The sequence below is a fragment of the Coenobita brevimanus genome, chromosome 70, assembly GCF_032717465.1.
Source record: "Coenobita brevimanus isolate Jiangsu-jjx chromosome 70, ASM3271746v2, whole genome shotgun sequence".
Taxonomy (NCBI): Eukaryota; Metazoa; Arthropoda; class Malacostraca; order Decapoda; family Coenobitidae; genus Coenobita; species Coenobita brevimanus.
The window spans coordinates 41801824-41820607 of record NC_137023.1 but is presented as its reverse complement, the minus strand read 5'-3'; the positions used below and the strand labels follow the sequence as shown (position 1 = coordinate 41820607).

Below are 18784 nucleotides of genomic sequence, written 5' to 3'. Positions count from 1 at the left end.
TCCTAAGGGACTCGGGGCTATTCGGCCAGACTGCCTAGGGAACAACTACTACTACTACCTTTTCTCTTTCTTTTATATATTATTTTGTATAAGAATAGGACATAGGGCTCATTTCAATGGATGAAATGAGTGGAAAAATCCGTCCAGGATTTGCGTAGCGCAGCACGGCTGGGCAGGTGGGAGGAGAGGGTAATGGAGGGGAGGTAAGGAAGGGAGTCAAGGACAGGGGAAAAATGGCTAAATTGTCAGCAGTGGAAGGGAGTACAGATGACATTAGCAGAACTGACTATAGCTGGAAACTGGTAGTACTGATAGATGATACAAGCCACCACTTGAAAGCCCGGGCAAATTAAAAATAACACAGAATCACAAAAGTGACCCCTTGCGGTATGATCCCTTGCACCCGAGCGTCACGCAAGTGACACCTCGCTTTTTTTTTTTTTTTTAATGTGCTCGACTCCGGGCATAGGCTTCACAGCCTGCTATCAAGGCCCAACAGTTCTCCTACGTGCCATACACCTCGACATGTCACCACTTTGGCGCTAACACCCACCGTCCATATTGAATACATTCTAGGGCTGTCTCATACAGGACTGGTGTATTGGTATTAGCGGGGGTATTTTTATGACGTGTCGGCGGGTCTTCTGGTAGATCAGTAAAGCCTAATTTAATGAAATTCAAATCCTTAACCCCTCCGTGGCCACCGGCGTCGAATGACGTTTAGCCGATCAATGGCTGCAGGCGTCATTTGAGCGCGACCTATAAAAAACTGCAAAAATTTTTGGGAAGTGAACGAATGTTCTGAACGTCTTCACACTGACCTACACTACACTCCCATACACCTCATCAAGCAGTCCAAAGCCTGCTGCTGTGATGAGTGAATTTTCGATTTTTTCACTCCTAGCCATGCCTAAACAAGCACAACTACACCCATTATCTCAACCCAGGCAGAACATATAATCTTTGTCCTCTCTTGCAAAACACACACAGCCACCTGTTTACGATTATGAAGTAATACAGGCACATACAAAAAAGACATGATAATAAGTGAAAAATACATTTTTGTCTTGGTATCTTTACCTATTTGCTCAGGTTTGCTGTAATGGTTTGGATCATTTGATCCAGTGCAACTTGTAGAAAACTGTGAAAAGCTTCGGGAAGTGAACGAAAATCTGGGACATGAGACTGACCTTGACTTCACCCTCTCACATATTATCTGTCAGTTCACCACCTGCTGTCATGACGAGTGGATGTACGATTTTTTTGCTTGTGGCCATGCCTAAAAACACATAGTTACACCCATTATCTCGACCCAGACAGAAAATACAATCTTTTTCCTCCCTTGCAAAACACAGTCAACCACCCTGTTTACAAGACAGCAATATATATTGTGAAAATAACAAGGTAAAATGATAAAGATGAATGTAAAGTGATAGAGAAAGATGAACATGTTATTACAGAAAAAATTCATTTTCCCTCATCTGTAAACTTATTTATTTCTGCTTTGTATCTGTATTCGTAATACCTGTACAGTAATTAGACTTCTAAAACTGCATTATGATTCTATTTTTAGCCATGCTCGTGATGTGGGAGCTCGAAGCTGCGACTCAACTTCTGCATTGCTAATCAGATCTGACCCTCCACTTTATTCTCTTGTGGCAGAGTCTAACCTTGGAGGACGTGCAGTTTTCTCATTTAGGACCGAAAATTCAACTCTTTCGCTCCCTTTTCCAAGCATGGGCACAACGATAATTTTAAAAATAACTCGAAACTACCATAAACATATATCAAAAAGGTGAAAAAATATTCATAACAATTTTTTTTCCAGCCATTCCTAACAAATTATTCACTGAAATCATTTGATAACATCATATCTCATATATGCACAACATTTCAGCACCATTCGCATTGTTTTGGGAGGTAAAAAAAAAAAAAAAAAAAAAAAACACCTGCCCAGTTGCGTTATGGCAGCGCCCCTGGGCGGCGGATATCGGTTGCCAATATTTCTGCAACTTCCACACTCCATTGCAAGCCATAAAATGTGTCTAGGAAGCTGGGATTTGTACTGTTAGGTGCAGCTGAACTTTCTCTTCAATATGGCAGGAAAAATAAATAAATTTTAAAAAATGGCCCTGGCGTCGGCCTGGTGTGCATGGAAAATTCCGGGCCTTCCGCCACGGAGGGGTTAAACTGTTCCCTGCCCCAGCGGGGATTTGAATGAGGGTCCAGTAGGACTGCAGGCCACCTCTCTACCGATTGAGCCACTGTTAAGGGGTTAAACATGGAAAAATAAACTAAAGAAAAGAAAGCTTGAGATTTTGTTGGTGAACTGATGAGTGGGAAAGAAGTGTTGTACAGTAGAATTATTATGGCTCCCTTGCTCAAAGTTGTGTATGGCCATGGCCCACCAATTTATTCCTCAAATGTGTTCTATGATGAATTTATGCATCGTCTTGGAATGCATTTGCACTGGCAGAGAAAATAAAATCTAGCTGATGGAAATGAAGGTTTGCTTTGGTGGATAAAATTACTTCACATGCAGTTTGTACTTATTTACTGTACAGCTACTGCAAATTGACTTAAGATCTGCCCCCGCAAGGTATTAAAAAACACAGAAATCACAGTATATCACAAAGGTTGTTCATGAAATGCCATTCATTAATATGAAATCATGTTTCCCTTGTTTTTCAGGACCAGTTGGATACGTTTTGGCATGGAATCACTTAGATCTCTAAAGTAGTCTAAGGACATTTCTTTGCACCAAACATTTGTCAGTTCAGTCTTGAGATCGTCCAGATCAGGTGTCATCTTCTCTGCCATGATTTTCTTCATCTTTGCCCGACAGTTTTCTATCCGATTGAGATCCAGACTGTTGCCATGCCAGTCGAAGACCACAGTCCGATTATCCTGAAGCCATTTTGTCATCATTCTTGGCTGGTGACATGGAGCTGAATCATGCATGAAAAAGTTCATTTCATTGCCAGATGCCATGTATCCCAAATGGGGTGGCCAAGGGCTTAGAGTTAATTGTTTTACAGGGAGGGGCACTAATCCTCCACCAACCCCACTTGACACGTAGAGCAAAAAAGTTTAACAATGATCTTTCAGAACTTGAATGTACTGGCCACCATTCATCATCAAATTCTTAAGAAGAAAGTAGAGGCCTCCCCTTCCCATTTCACCTGAGAAACACCCCGATACAATTACAGTACTGATTGTGGGTGCTTAACAGTTGGCAACGTGTAAGCAGGGTCATATTGACTACGGGAGGCAGGGCAACGAACCTTGGCAGAACGTACTTGGAACACTTGAAATGTGCTTTCATCGCAAAACATACCTTTTCTCCATTCGTCCGATGTCCAGTGTGCGTACTTCTTGGCAAAATGAATGTTCTTTTTCTTCATGCGGTCAGTGAGAAGCGGTTTCGTGGCTGCAGTGCAGCTTGGCAAACCCAGCTCCTTCTGCAAGCGATGTTGGGTAGTTTGAATTGAGACGTAATGGCTGGGGATGCATTCTCTTCAATTCTGCTGCTGTCAGTCGAGGATTCTTGATTACTTCCCTCTTCAGAAGCATATCTGTACCTGTGGAAGTCGTCCTCTTCTTTCCATCGCATGTTTGTGCTCTGGTATGACATTAGGTGACAAGCTGCACGCAGCAGCAAGAATCTTCATGACGGTCGACTTTGCGTGTCCAGTACGTTCACCAGTCGTGTTGATAGGGACATTATCCTGCCTCTGTGCAATGATACTGACCCTCTCATCCCTTGAGCCGTACTTTTCAGGCAAGACAACTCGACTTTAAATAACAGGGCAAACAGTAATGCATATGAAAAAAGAGGTAGGTGCAAGCTCGGAGAGTCGGGAATGTATACTCCCACTCTTGATTTTGGGCAAGCACTGAAGTGCTGAGTGTTTCACCACCTCCCTCCAACACCAGAGGAGTTGCCAGTTACTTCATGCCCAAAAAATTCACTTGATAGAGGTGGAAACACAAAGCAAAGACAGACAACTTTCCCATATGAATTCTGTGTGTAGGTCCTAAATCAGTTTGCGGTGGGTGTATTATCTGCAAACCAGCTGAGTGGCAAGTGAGGGGCAGAGTACAACGGTCAGGCAAGGAATAAATTTGTGGGCCATGGCCCTATACATAACTGTGAGGAAGGGAGTCGTGATAATTCTACTGTACAACACTTCTTTCCTAATCATTGGTTCACCAATAAATGCTCAGGATTTATTTAGTTTATTTTTCCATGCAATTCCTATGTATTTATTGTAATATCAGCAAAACAGCTAAGTTACAAGTGGGGGGTGGAGTACAGCTGTCAGGGAACAAATAAATCTGTGGGCATTGGCTGTATATATAACTGTAAAAAGGGAGTCATGATAATTCTGCTGTACAAGACTTCTTTCCAAATGATCATTTCACCAATATATGCTCAAGATTTAATTCTTTACATTATTTTTCCATGTTTTCATGAATCACATTTAACAGCATGGATTTGCCAAGATACAATAAGATATTCTAAGCTCGTTGATAGAGTCAGTTCGTTTGGTAGAAAACGGTACGAGTACCACACACTTGCTGCCACTGAAGATTGTGCCTTTTTTTCAGTGGATTTATTTGTCTTGCCTTTCTCGATCATCTATCCTAAAAACTCTCCCATGGGTGAAAGATTAAAATTAAACTGAATACAATACAGTTCTGATACAGTACAGTAGTGCAGTACATTGTGTACTACTGTATGTACTCACTTAGTATTGGCATCAGTGGAGGGTATTGTACACTGTGCAATACTGTTCAGTGCACTTAATCCCGTGTGGCCTAGTGGAAGTAATTATGTGTACGGTAATTTCTGAATCGCAGTAGAGCACTAGGACACGAAGCACTGAGAGGCCACAAGCTTTGCAACAACAAGTAAGGCATGGGATGCCACAGAATAAGTCTTAGTACCAGGGTTTTGCCTCTGCATGGTCACACGAGCAGAGTGCATAGGTATTTCTTCACCGAATGCGATCCATGAGGGACAGAGTGTAGGGTCGGTGCGCCGGGGGCTGCTCCTGCAACGAATTCTGATTGGCTGGTGTAATCCAGGCATTCTCACTGGCTGTCGCGTGGCAGGGTTTTCCCAAGCACCAGTTGGCTACCACGTACCGGTGGTTGATATGCCCTGCATCCTGATATTGCATAGAGCCATCAGTTACTTCCCGTTTCGGTGCCAAATGTTGCATAATTTTGCCGGATATTACTTTAATAGTGCCAAGCCAACAGCAGCAGATGTTGCTTTGGGCTAGATATTGCGACAATGGGTAATTGAGGCTTTAATGTCTCAGAAACATCGTAGAATCTAAAAAGTTCAAGAGAATTACCTAAGTTCATGTCACTAGATATTAGAAAGTCACTTTTTTTTTTTTTTTTTTTTTTTTTTTTTTTTTTTTTAATACTGTGGACATAATAGCAAAACAACTGCTAAAACAGGTGATATAAAATGAAAACTTTACGTATTTTAAGCAGCAGAGCATTCTGATCCATTAATGATGGCACTTTTCTTGTCAGTGTTTGCTTCACTGGATCCATCCCGTGCCAACTCAATGACTCGATCAGGCCAGTGCCGTCTCGCCCCTCTTATCCCCTGCATCCAAGACTCTTCGTGCCTCTATGACTGTATTGTCCGCATCCTTTTCCAACTCCATAAAGGTAGGTCAGAACAGTAGGTAGGATAAAGGAATCAGGACAGGTAAAGTTAGTTATGTATCAGAGATGTGGAAGACAGTTTTGCAACCATTTACTCTGTTTTTCTGTATTTAATTGTAGGGTGTATTGTGTCATAAAATAATGCATTATGTTAGGGGAAGATTTGATTCCAGCTACTGCTTTTGAGCAGGAACTGAAGATAACAAATGTGAGAGTCCAGTTAATGTTTTAATTCACAGTTACCAGTATTTACTCTGTTCAGGATGTGGAAGGGAGGTGGGGAGAGAGCATGTTGAGAATGTCTGTACAGCACTATCCATGTGTAGCACTATGATGCCCTCAGTATCAGTCATGTGGGTTTGCAGGTTTTCTCATTGTTGAAACGAAGTTTCTTCAACCATATAAATTATTCTTGGAACACAGAATCAGCTTTTGCAGGAACTCTCCACTAGTTATATTTTCCAGCAAGTATACATGCAGCAATTGAAGTGTGTGCACCACTAATGGGTCACTTTCGAAGCCAGCTGATTTCCATAATCCTGAATGAATGTCTGCTTGTTGGATTTCTTGTAATCAACAAGTATAGCACAGATTCAGACCGACAGAATCTTATCTGCAGTCTGATTAGGAAAGGAAAATTAGAGTGTGTGATGATGGAAGTGAGAAGCAGTGGATATCTGCTTTGTTAATGCATGGGTAATCAACTGGCAGTGATATGTTTCAGAGCATTGCGCTAAGTTTCCTGAGTAATGAAAGCTTAGAAACATCTATGCTTTCCTTGTGTCTGTTCTTGTAACAAAACTACAGGGTTAGCATGATATGAAGTATTGTTATGAGGTTGCTTTTTAGATGCTCACTGTATTACATTAACCCTCTCAGAAACACAAAACTGTTAAGTTTCCTTAGCTTACACCCTTGGCATGTACACGAGCTCTAGAAAGTATCGGTGCACTGTGGGTCCGATGTCATCCAGAATGATTCTACCATGTGGCAGTGACAGCCCGTTAATACCTGTATATATTATAACATTTACAGTCATTCCCCACACATTATGAAGGACAAATGGTATCTGATATAGTAGACACCTGTTGTCTGGGATGCCTGTGTGTGTGAGGACAGAACGACGCTTCCCAGTATTCTTTGTTCCATACGTCATAATATTTAACATATTCTGTACAGATAGTTTCTGGAGCTAGTGTACACCCTTGTTGCACACTAAGGTGACTTGCACTTTTTTCCATCCACTACTTTTTGTACAAATATTTACCGTGTCTGCATAAAAATGATATAATTGGCATTAAAAAGTCATTTACTTGCTCCCATTTTGAAGCAGATACAGACCAATAAAACTACAGTCCTATAAAATAGCACTCTATGCATGAGACGAAAAAGAAGAAAGCAGAAGACACTTTCACACTTTGTGTATGTTGATGTACATGTTTTTTTGAGGCCATGACCATGCATGTGTATGTAAGCTATTTTTCACCTGTTGATGGCAGTGAACCATGATTCATGATGCCATGTAACTTCCTGACTTTATTGTTATTAAATAATCAGAGTGCCATTCAGTAATAAAAACCATTTAATGCAAAAATTCATGAGCTTTCCAGTGATTCTTTCAAACAAGAGAATGGGTTTGTTGTAGCAAGACTCAGAGTTTTTTTTTTATCTCTGTGAGGAACAAGGCTGAAAATTATTGTAAATAAAAGTAGTTGTGGTTGTTGAAAATGAACTGTGGCTTGATGTGTTAGTGAATGGTGAGATATGAATGGAAGATTTTAATTACTGTATGTGGTGATAGAAAAGAGAGAGAAAAGTCAAAAGTAAGTGAAGACTTGAGTAGTTCAAGGATGAAAAGTAGATTGTTTTTTGAATTGTTTGATAATGGGCTAAGGATTAAATACTGTACAGAGACTGTAAGAGACCTGCATGAATATATGTTACAACACACATGTAGGTGCAAAATATTTTTAGGACATGAGTGTGAAAAGTCACAAGTTATGCCACTGGAAATGAGGCTCTTTTAAGATGTTTGGTGTGGGTTAGACAAAAAACTTATAGGTTTATGGAAGGAACGGATTAAAGGAGTACAGTGATTAAAGAACAGAAAGGTGTGGTTTGATGGTTTGGTCACACTGCAAATCAGAATGCATAGGGTGGTATTAAGGATATATATGTATAAGTTTGTGAGTTAGGCATGAAAAACCAAGAAGGTGGCGTGGTCTTGTGAATATATGAGAAAGTAAGAGAACGTAGCTGAGAAAACGAAACAAGTAACAGATGTAGTTGGATGGAGTACTGTATGCATGGAGGTGCAAGAAACAAGGTGTGCCCCATTCTTTTATTTGGCAGTCATTGGGATGGCCTTTGCCCCACAGGCATTGATAGGATGACTTCATAATTCTCAGCACATTTTTGTATGTGACATATGGCAGTAGGGTGAAACGGATAATTTGAAAGCTGAAATGAGCACATAGTATGTTGCCCATGGAAGCTTTCATTGCTAATCCTTTTGTGACCTTACAGGATGCAACACAATTTTGTGTAATGTTTCCGAGAGGGTTAAGATGACTTTTCCCTTTTTTTCCAAACTCTGTTGAATCTTAATTTTGTTCAGCAATTTACAAAGATATGGCAACCTTTTAACAGTAAAATAATTCAAGATTTAGGACATAGTTTATTTATTTAGTCAAATCTAAACAGTTAATTCTTTTCATTCTACCATTCAGCTTGGTTTTTGCCATATTCAGATTTATTTTTAAGTAAATGTTTCTTAGTAATTCTGTAAGTACAGCAAATTGCCATATTTTATATTAGATTTTAGTCCTTTCAGAATGAACCATTTGAGGAATCTCCTGTATGGCTGCTTCTTGTCAGTTAATAGCTTTTGTTCTTAATGTGTTTGAGTATTTCATAGAGATAGCTATTTTGATAGAACATTTTCAGAAGTATGCATTAGGAGATTGCTATTAGAATTTATTGTGAACACTTCATTGTTGTACTTTATCTCAATTCTCATAATGACTTAAATTCCCCTTTTGTTATCTAATGTTACAAACTTGCATTTTTTTTTTCTTCCTTTCTATTATTATGTGTGTGTCTTATGGCTGCATACCTTAACCAAGCTGTCTTTTCAGTTCCCAGCAAAAGTAATCCCACTATTCCATGTAAGTTGTGTTTTACAAGTTGATGTTTACTGGTAGGTTGTTGGGAAGTTGTTGCCCCTGATTTCCTGTGTAGGGTTGGGTTGCACTGGTAGGAGGCCTCTGCACCTCATTTGCTTCTTTTGTATCCATCCTATATGAGAAGTTTAATATTGAAAGGGCAAAGACTCTAGTTTAAAAGAATTGTTGTAATATGCTCAGTGTTAAATAGGCAAAGCCTTCCTTTAGCAATTGGTATAAGTGGTAAAGGCAAAAGTGACCATCCATGAAGTTGAATTAAAAATACTATAACAAAAGTACATTGTTACCTAAATTACATAATTGCATTAATATAAAATTACAGTACATTGTGGTTGGTGGGGGCACCCATCATCCACCCACACAGTGTAGCAGTACCCTAATTCAGAATAGCTCTACATTGAGTGGCAAGCCCAATGATTTCCTGTAAACCAGGAAATCATTTAATTTGCTGGGTGGTAACTCTATAACCAACCAACAATTGTTCCCTGTGTGTCAACAAATGGGTTAGTGGAGGGTTAGTGTCCCTCCCCTGAAAACAACTAGCTAAAAATACAAAGAAGAAGCCTCTGACCAGGGCTAACTAACAGGAACAGGTGACAACTAAGGACTGAACAAAGGACATGGTACGGGTTGCTACAGGGAACGTAAGGGGTGCAGACGATGAGGTGAAAGAGAGGGAGATTGTCCATGTGCTTGAGGGTGCAAAAGTGGACATATGTGGACTAACTGAGACTAAATGGAAAGGTTAGAGTGTGAGAGAGTGGGAATATGGATGGGGTATATGTACAGGAGTAGGTGAAAATGAGAGGGCAAAAAAGGGTGTATGTATTGTTGTGTGCAAGAGATGGAAGGAGAATATAAGAGAGTATGGATCAGTTGGTTCAAAGATTGTAGGAGAGATTGAGAGTAGGATTACAAATGTGGGCAGTAGTGTGTGTGTATGCACAAACACAAGATTGTGCAAGCAGAGTGAAAGAAAAGCTCTGGGCAAATGTGGAATCATGCATAGAAAAGTTTGAGAGGAATGAAAGAGTGTTTTTGATTGGAGATATGAATGGAAAAGTAGGGAATATGAAGGTGGAGGAAGTAGTTGGTGAATGAGGTGTGCCTACAGAAGTGGATAAGAGTGGCAGCGCTCTAGTGGACATTTATGCAGGGAGGGGGTTAGTGATAGCCAATTCCCTCCTTTGGTACAAAATGATCCACAGGTATACATGGCAAGTGATGAGAAGGGTGGGTGATGAACTGAATGAACAGTGGGCAATGACAGAATGAGAAAGTGTGTAATGGATGCAAGAACATACAGAGGGTGGGGGAGTGGACTTTCAGACCTCGACATGGTGGTGGTGAAAGTGAAGGTTCAGGTGCGATGGAAGAATTGAAGGAGAGAAGAACAGGAGGAAATTGTTCATACAAGGAGGGTAGAAAGGTTGCAAAAGGATTTAAAAAAGACGGAATATAATGGAGATGTGGAGGAGCAATATGGTAAATATGATCTGGAGCAAATGGGAGAAGTGGAAGGTGTGTCTAAGATATTCACACAAGAAATCTGTGTGGCATGTCAGGAGGTGTGTGGGGTGAGAAGATGAAAAGGGGTGCAGGGAACAGCATGGTGGAATGAAGAGGCCAGACAAGCTGTGGTGCAAAGAAGAAAGCTTATAGTGAGTGGATGGGAAGCAAAGGCATGGAGGAAGTTGAGAGACGGAAGAGATAGTCATATGTAGAAAAGAAGGGAGAGGTGAAAAGATTAGTAAGAGAGAGTAAGAAGAGAGTGGATGAGGAATTTTTAAGAAATTTGAGTGTATCACGGAGAGAATGTAAGAAAATGTACTGGAAAGACGTAAAGAGAGTAAGACAGGGTGATAAAGAAGTTAGTAGGGGAGTGAAAGATAAAAATGGTAGAGCGCCATTGGAGTAGGGAGAAAAAGTGAGCATATGGAGAGAACACTTTAAGGAATTGTCAGACATAGAGAATGAAAGTCAATTGAGTATAAGTGGCTGGGGAATGGTTGGGAGGAGGAGGGTTGTGAGAAAGGTGGAAGAAATCAATAGTATTAGAGTGCGGAACAACTGCACCCACAGGCTTCACACCGTCCACAAACCAGGCCATGCCTGCACACTGCAGGACCCTTCCGGTGGCGTCACCATTCAGGACGTAACAGAAGTGTGTGCGTTTACACACACTAACGGCAATATGCTCTAACACTTTCGTCCTCTCTTCTTAATTTAATGAAAGATTCCAAGGACGAAACTGAATGGATGATTGGTGTCCGATACACAGTACAGTATCTGTCTTTTGTGAGGCATGTTAATTAATGTCACCTCTAGAAAATTCCTGGGTTATGAGTGGAAAATTATTCCTTCAGAAAATTCCGTTAGCAACTAAGTAATAAACATTGCTGCAATGGAAAAACTCGTCTGGATATTTAGCGACTTTTTCGCTGATTTAGCTGCTGTCATCAACAGTTGCTGAATACATTCGTGGATGTAGCCACATCGTGGTTATACATTCACGTCATTTGATAATTATTAGCAGTACTATATGTTATAAACTAAAGAAGTCTACGCAAGGTTTATTACACACGGGAGTGAGGAGTAGTATCAGAGTAGTATAGGAAGAGTAGTGTATGGCATAACAGCATCAGCCCTTGTTAACCTTAATATTTACTTTGACATCAAAAATATGCCAAAATAATTCAGAATTTCATAAACTTATGCCAAATTTAATATGCTAACAACTATAATAAATCTGGTCTTGCTGGAAAGGAACACAGGTACCCCAATGTAAACCAGCCAACCATGGCCATTTTGGCGGGTGACGTAACCACGCACGCCTTTCAAATTTCGTCGTCAGGCCAGCTGACTTCCCACGTGAGCTCGAGTTTTTCCGCGTGTGGAGAAATACCTTTCACATTATGCTGGCCGCATTAGAACAAAAACGCAGTACTCAACCAGATGTTATTCGAGGATTGCTCTCCTTAATTCTCCTTGTAGTACAGTATATCCATCCATCCATCGATTGCCCCATGAGGAGCGTAGGAGCCCGGGATTAGGCAAGTTGGTCCTGACATTTAAGATGAGAGTAACCAACCTCACTCATCCCTGAGTGGCATTAAGTGAGCAGTACACCCAAACTACCCCTTGGATATCAACCTTCACTGGTTCAGTCCGATTGGAGTGCTGTTATTATTTACTAAACCACCAGGTGCCATAATTTTGTTATATGGTTACCACCCAGCATAGTAAATGGTTTCCTAGTGTAAGGGAAACCATTTGGCTCGTCACTCAGTGTAGAGTCACCCATAGGCAGAAGGAAGAGGAACGAATGAAGTAAAGATAGACAGAAGAGGGAGTGTGAAGTCACCTGTAGGCAGAAGGACGAGGAAAGAATGAAGCAAAGAACAAACAGAAGAGGAAGGAAAGAAAGAAGGAAGGAGGAAAGGAAAAGACAGACACCCTTGAGCAGCACTACTTCGAGTGAGTGGATGGTGAGCGCCACCACCTACCACTGTGTATATATACAAGTATTTACAGTGCCCTCGCAAAGTAAACGTATTCAGAGTAACGATTTGCCTAGTGAACGAGCAGGGGGTAATCTAGTCCACAAAACCATAATGAACGAGTTGAACGCCGACCTCAACCCAATAGAAAACCTCTGGTACCTCGTAAAGTAGAATCTCCAAGAGAAGGACGTGAGCTCTCTGCCTAAGCTGGAAACAGCCATTCGTCAGTCCTGGGCAAATATATCACCCCAGCACCTGAGGAACTTCGCCCTTTCACTTCCACAACGTCTCAGGTCCGCGAAGATGAACAAAGGAAACTCTACCAAGCATTAAAAGTAATTATAATGCATTATCTACATGTTTTTTCCATAGTTGAAAGGTTTGTTTCGTAGCAGGGGCGCAGGGCACGCAATACTTTTGCCAAGCACTGTATATATATATATATATATATATATATATATATACGTACATATATAGAGTAAAAGCCTGATTTAATGAATGCGGGATAAAATGGAACCTTGAGAAAATGGAACAACTTTTTTCCACAAGGTACTTGCAACATACCAGAAGTTTTTCCTTCTGTCATAAAGCATCAGGCTTCTGTAAGGGAAACAAGTCGGTTTGTCCGTGGCTGTGGAAAAATTGCGATGCACAAGTCATATCCCCCCCATTTGGAGGTGAGTTTTTTACATTTTTTTAATTATTATTACTGTGTTATTATTATTATTTTGGGTTCTGACTGCTCTGTATGTATCATTATGACTAGCATAGGCAGCACGTCAGTGTGTAGCAAAAGAAGCTATTTAGTAGCAATTGTGTATAGGCTTCAGGTCACGAGTTAGGGAAGAAATATAAAAAAAATCGCAAATTTCTGGAAAATTCCGTTCCAAAACCATAGATGGAACGGAATTTTCCGGAAATTTGCAATTTTTTTTTTATATTTCTTCCCTAACTCGTGACCTGAAGCCTATACACAATTGCTACTAAATAGCTTCTTTTGCTACACACTGACGTGCTGCCTATGCTAGTCATAATGATACATACAGAGCAGTCAGAACCCAAAATAATAATAATAACACAGTAATAATAATTAAAAAAATGTAAAAAACTCACCTCCAAATGGGGGGGATATGACTTGTGCATCGCAATTTTTCCACAGCCACGGACAAACCGACTTGTTTCCCTTACAGAAGCCCGATGCTTTATGACAGAAGGAAAAACTTCTGGTATGTTGCAAGTACCTTGTGGAAAAAAGTTGTTCCATTTTCTCAAGGTTCCATTTTATCCCGCATTCATTAAATCAGGCTTTTACTCTATATATGTACGTATATATATATATATATATATATATATATATATATATATACAGTGCTTGGCAAAAGTATTGCGTGCCCTGCGCCCCTGCTACGAAACAAACCTTTCAGCTATGGAAAAAACATGTAGATAATGCATTATAATTACTTTTAATGCTTGGTAGGGTTTCCTTTGTTCATCTTCGCGGACCTGAGACGTTGTGGAAGTGAAAGGGCGAAGTTCCTCAGGTGCTGGGGTGATATATTTGCCCAGGACTGACGAATGGCTGTTTCCAGCTTAGGCAGAGAGCTCACGTCCTTCTCTTGGAGATTCTACTTTACGAGGTACCAAAGGTTTTCTATCGGGTTGAGGTCTGGGCTATTGCCTGGCCAGTCTTTCATGAAGGAGACCCCGCAGTCACGAAGTCAGTTTGTGACAGATTTGGCTTTATGAGCAGGTGCACTGTCCTGCTGAAACACTCATGCACCTGTAAGCTCGAAGGACTCAGGTAAATGATTACAAAGCAGCTCCAGGTAAATGTCCGGATTCACTCTGCAGTTCCTGGGAAGCACAACAAGCTTCCCCAAACCCTACCAGAGAAACAACCCCATACCATTAGTGAATCAGGGTGTTTAACTGTTCTCTCCACGTAACGGGGGTCAAGCGGGTCATTACCTCTGTGCCTGTACACGCACGCTCCTCGATTACAGGTAACGGTAAACGTTGCCTCATCAGACCACAACACTGACAACTATTGGTCCTCACCCCAGTTAAGGTACTTGTTAGCAAAGGCAAGCCTACGAAATCGCGGGTTACTTTAAGAAGAGGCTTTCTCACAGGTCTGTGGTTTGTGTAATCAAGTTCATAAACTCTTCGAGAAACAGTGTGCACTGAAACCTCGCCAAACACTTCCGGGTTGCTCTCCTTAATGCTCCTTGCAGTCACACAAGGATGAGACTCCACTGCACGTTTGAGCACATAAACAGACCTCGGGGAAGTTTTCTTGGGCCTACCAGACCGTGGTTTCTTTGTAGGAACGTCACCACTATTTACCACTCGGTAACGGGCACACCACCTCCACACTGTCAACCGAGTCACACCAACCAAATCACAAATTTCCTTCGTGGGGTGGCCTTCCTCCTTTAGAGCAATGATCTGTGATATTTTTTCACTAGACAATTCACGGGTAGGGGCCATATTAAAGTAGTGAAAGCCAAAACACTGCGGGTCACTAGGTAAAAAATGGCGCAACAAGAGAGGGAGGAGCAGCGGAGTTCCTCTCTCTCACGCAGCCCGTAGGCAACTGAGGTGCCAGCCAACGAGCGCGCAGTAAGGCCTCAGACTGCCGTGATGCCGTGTTAGCGACCAAAACTTCTGGCTAAATTTTTCCTCCCATAAATTTTTTTTTTTTTTTTTTTTTTGGTCAAAAGTATTGCGCGCCTTGACATAGACGCGCAATACTTTTGTCGAGCATTGTATATATATATATATATATATATGTGTGTGTATATACATATATATATATATATATATATATATATATTGTTACGGTAGCGCCGGCCCGGGGCTATTACAAAAAGACAACAAGTCAGCCTTAGATGATCAGCCTCCACTGCGTTGCAAAATAACGCAGACCCCGGCACTGACACTCCGCAAACTAGAGAAAAACTGCACAACGGAAGTACTTACTTAAGAACGCAACACTCTGTACTTTGATAATAAAACGGAACAGCCTACCTATAGATCTAGCCTACTATCGCCACTACCGGAAGTAATACCGCCCGAGACAGTATACAGGAACACCTCCCACTTACTTCCGGTGGTGACGACTTTCTACTTAACCCGTGTCCAAGGGGGAACGCAGTTAATAGCTCACGATGGTTCTCACTAGCCTTGAGCAAAGAGATGGGATTAACTGTGTAGGGGTTAGGGGTGTGTGTGTATGTACTTGTGTTGGGGAACGTTAACAAAGGCAGCGAGAGGACCACGGTGAGCCAAACTGGCCCTCCAAAGACAACACGGTTACAAAAACAAAATAAAATAACTACTTTCCTCAGTCAACAAACAAATGAGTAAAAATAAACTTAAACAAAAACGCCAGCTCGGCATAAAAATGACTGGGGAGAGAGAGAGAGTGTACAAGCACCCGATACTAAAGCTGGCTGGGAAGAGACTGACTCTGATCAAGGCTCGCGCACGGCCAAGCGCGAACGCATAATCAAATTAATTAATAAGAACTTATATTCGTGCCCCTCTCTCACTCTACAATAAACTGGTACTTCTAATGCAAGCAAAACATTATTAAATATACTGGTAGCTTACACAAGACAATCAAAATAATCAAATGCATTCTCAGCATGGTATTAAATAAAATTGCCCTCAGTGGCAGGAACGAAAGAAACAAAAGAACTTGTAACACTCGCTAATGTAAACTCCGTGAATGACACGGATACATACTGCATAATCCCCTAGCCCAGCTGTAATGGCTGCATCCGTGGGAACGGAAAGGCAGACAACGTAACACGCCCTTCCCCAAGGGAAAATTTTGAGCCCTGGATCAAAATTTTCGAATCAAGACCCATCTTGTCCACGGAGTCATCGACCCGAGGTAAAGGATAAGCATCGGTCTTAGACAGTGAATTAACTTTCCGGAAGTCCACACACAACCTAACCTTCCCATCTGGCTTCGGCTGCAAGGTAACTGGTGAACTCCACTCACTGAAACTCCTCTTGATCAATCCATGGTCCAACATATACTTGATCTCATTATCGAGAGCTTTCTGTCTGATAGGGTTGATGCGGTAAGGAGCTAATTTTACAGGCTTACTATCCCCAACGTCAATGTCATGAGTAGCCCAAGTTGTCAATCCCGGTGAATCTCCAAAAACTTTCGGATGTTTCCATAATCTGTTGCACAGCTCTTCTCGCTTTACTAGATCAAGGTGTCGCAATTTCTCCACCAGAGCTGCATAACCATTGCCCTCCCATAGGTCAGCTGGTAACATCTCACCACGACTAAGCACTTCCTCCTGCTCCTCCAACTCACTACCAACCACCAAAACTACAGGAGCGCTCTCCCTGGTTCCCTCAACGTCCACTCCAAAATCACCTTCCAGGGACTGTGGCTGTAACCTTGGTCCACTACTCACATCACCGGCACCAACAGCTCCCTCCACAGCACGTTCCCTTGATGCCACGTCCTCCCTTCCCCGTCCTTCACATCCCAGGTGAGAGACATCAGCAGTCATCCCACAATGAGAATCAACTGGGCGGTAGTATGGCTTCAACATATTAATGTGGCACAACTGAGTACTCTTCCGCCTATCTGGGGTAACAATTAGATAGTCAAGTTCCCCAACTCTCTTCTTCACAATATAAGGACCACTGAATCTAGCCGCCAGAGGTTTTCCTTGCATGGGCAGCTGTGCCAAAACTTCATCTCCTTGCTTAAACTCACGACTTCTGACCTTATCGTAATTAGCCTTCATTTTCGCTTGAGCCCCGATTAGATTGTCACGGGCAGGCTCTAAAGCGCAATGCAGTCTCTCCCGAGTGCGGCAGACATAGTCAAGCATGGATTCCTGGTTGCCAGATTTGTTGTTACTCCAGGCCTCTCGCACCACATCCAAGGGACCACGAACTCTGTGCCCAAACACTAACTCATTGGGTGAAAACCCTAACGACTCAGTTGGTACCTCTCTCACTGCAAACATAACAAAGGGTACCGCTAGGTCCCAATCCTTTCCACTATCATAGCAGAAGGTGCGCAGCATTGTCTTTAAGGTCTGATGATGCCTCTCCAGGGCACCTTGTGACTGCGGATGGTAGGCACTGGACAAAATGTGTTTGATGCCCAACTCTGTCATTGTCTGCTTAAACAAATTAGATGTAAAATTCACTCCACGGTCAGACTGCAACTCCTTGGGCAGGCCAAAATGAGTAAAGAACAGGATAAGTTGCTTGACTACTGACTTCGCCTGCATGCTTCTGATTGGTATAGCCTCTGGGTATCGCGTTGTAACATCCATTATGGTTAACAAATACTTGTTTCCAGCAGAAGTAGGAGGTAAAGGGCCCACGATATCAATGATTACCCGGGTAAACAGAGGTTCAACTGCAGGAATGGGAATCAAAGGGGCCACAGGAAGAACTTGATTAGGCTTGCCCACTATCTGACACGTGTGACAGCTCTTGATGTACGCAGCAACTTGTCCCGGCATACTTGGCCACCAAAAGTTATATCTTAAGCGCTGCACTGTCTTCCTGTTTCCCAAGTGACCTGCTAAAGGTCCCTCATGTGCTAACTGTATTAACGGCACCCTATACTGCACAGGCACCACCACCTGCACTAACTCACCCACTCCTCCATCCACCGTGGCGCCAGTGGGCGTCCATCGGCGATGTAAAACATTGTCTTTAATCAGGAACTCCTCCTTACCACACTCCATACTTCTTTCTTCTCCTACTCGAGCAAACAAGGGCTTTAATGTTACATCCTCCTGTTGCTTCACCCTCAATTCTGCTGGCCCAACACCCGCCAGCTCTACTGAGGACTGAGATAAGGGACTGGTCGGGACACTGGATTGCGAAGGGCGATCAATCTCAGCATCACCTCTAGTACACTCGACAGGGGGAGGAATGTCAGACTCCACACTGACATCATCATCACCTCTACCCTCAACAGTGACGCTCTGTTCCTCAGGCACGTTTGACGGTGGTCCTGCATCCCCGCAGTCGACCCCAGCGTCCTGAAATTCTCCTAATTCAGTCGATGGGCTGGGTTCAGTCTCCACACAGACACACTCAACACCACCTCTAGTGTCCTGAGTGGGAAGTGGGGCGGCGCCCATGCACGCATTCCCACTCTCCTCACCCACTACAGCAACACTCTGCTCACTAGGTTCCTCCATTGGTGGCCCTGCCTCACCACAGTCGACCCCAAGAACCTGTGACTTCACCAGTTCTTCCTCCCGGGCTGCAACCTGTGCCATAGATCTTGTAATTGCACAGACCGGGAACATGGCTTCCACTTCTGCATCAACTTCAATACCAATTTCTGGGGCGTCAAAACACTTCTCTGCCACAACAACTGGTGGGGGAAGAGATGGAAAT

The 18784-nt window shown here is 42.3% G+C and overlaps 1 protein-coding gene across 1 annotated transcript in view; it reads left to right on the top strand.

Annotated features, from left to right (window-relative positions):
• Positions 1-18784, top strand: part of Hip1 (Huntingtin interacting protein 1) — a 189424-nt gene that overhangs the window by 52440 nt on the left and 118200 nt on the right. The window contains exons 5-6 of the mRNA XM_080277509.1: positions 5554-5694; positions 8829-8858. Coding sequence (XP_080133635.1) covers positions 5554-5694; positions 8829-8858 — 171 coding nt within the window. The remainder of the gene's footprint in view (positions 1-5553; positions 5695-8828; positions 8859-18784) is intronic.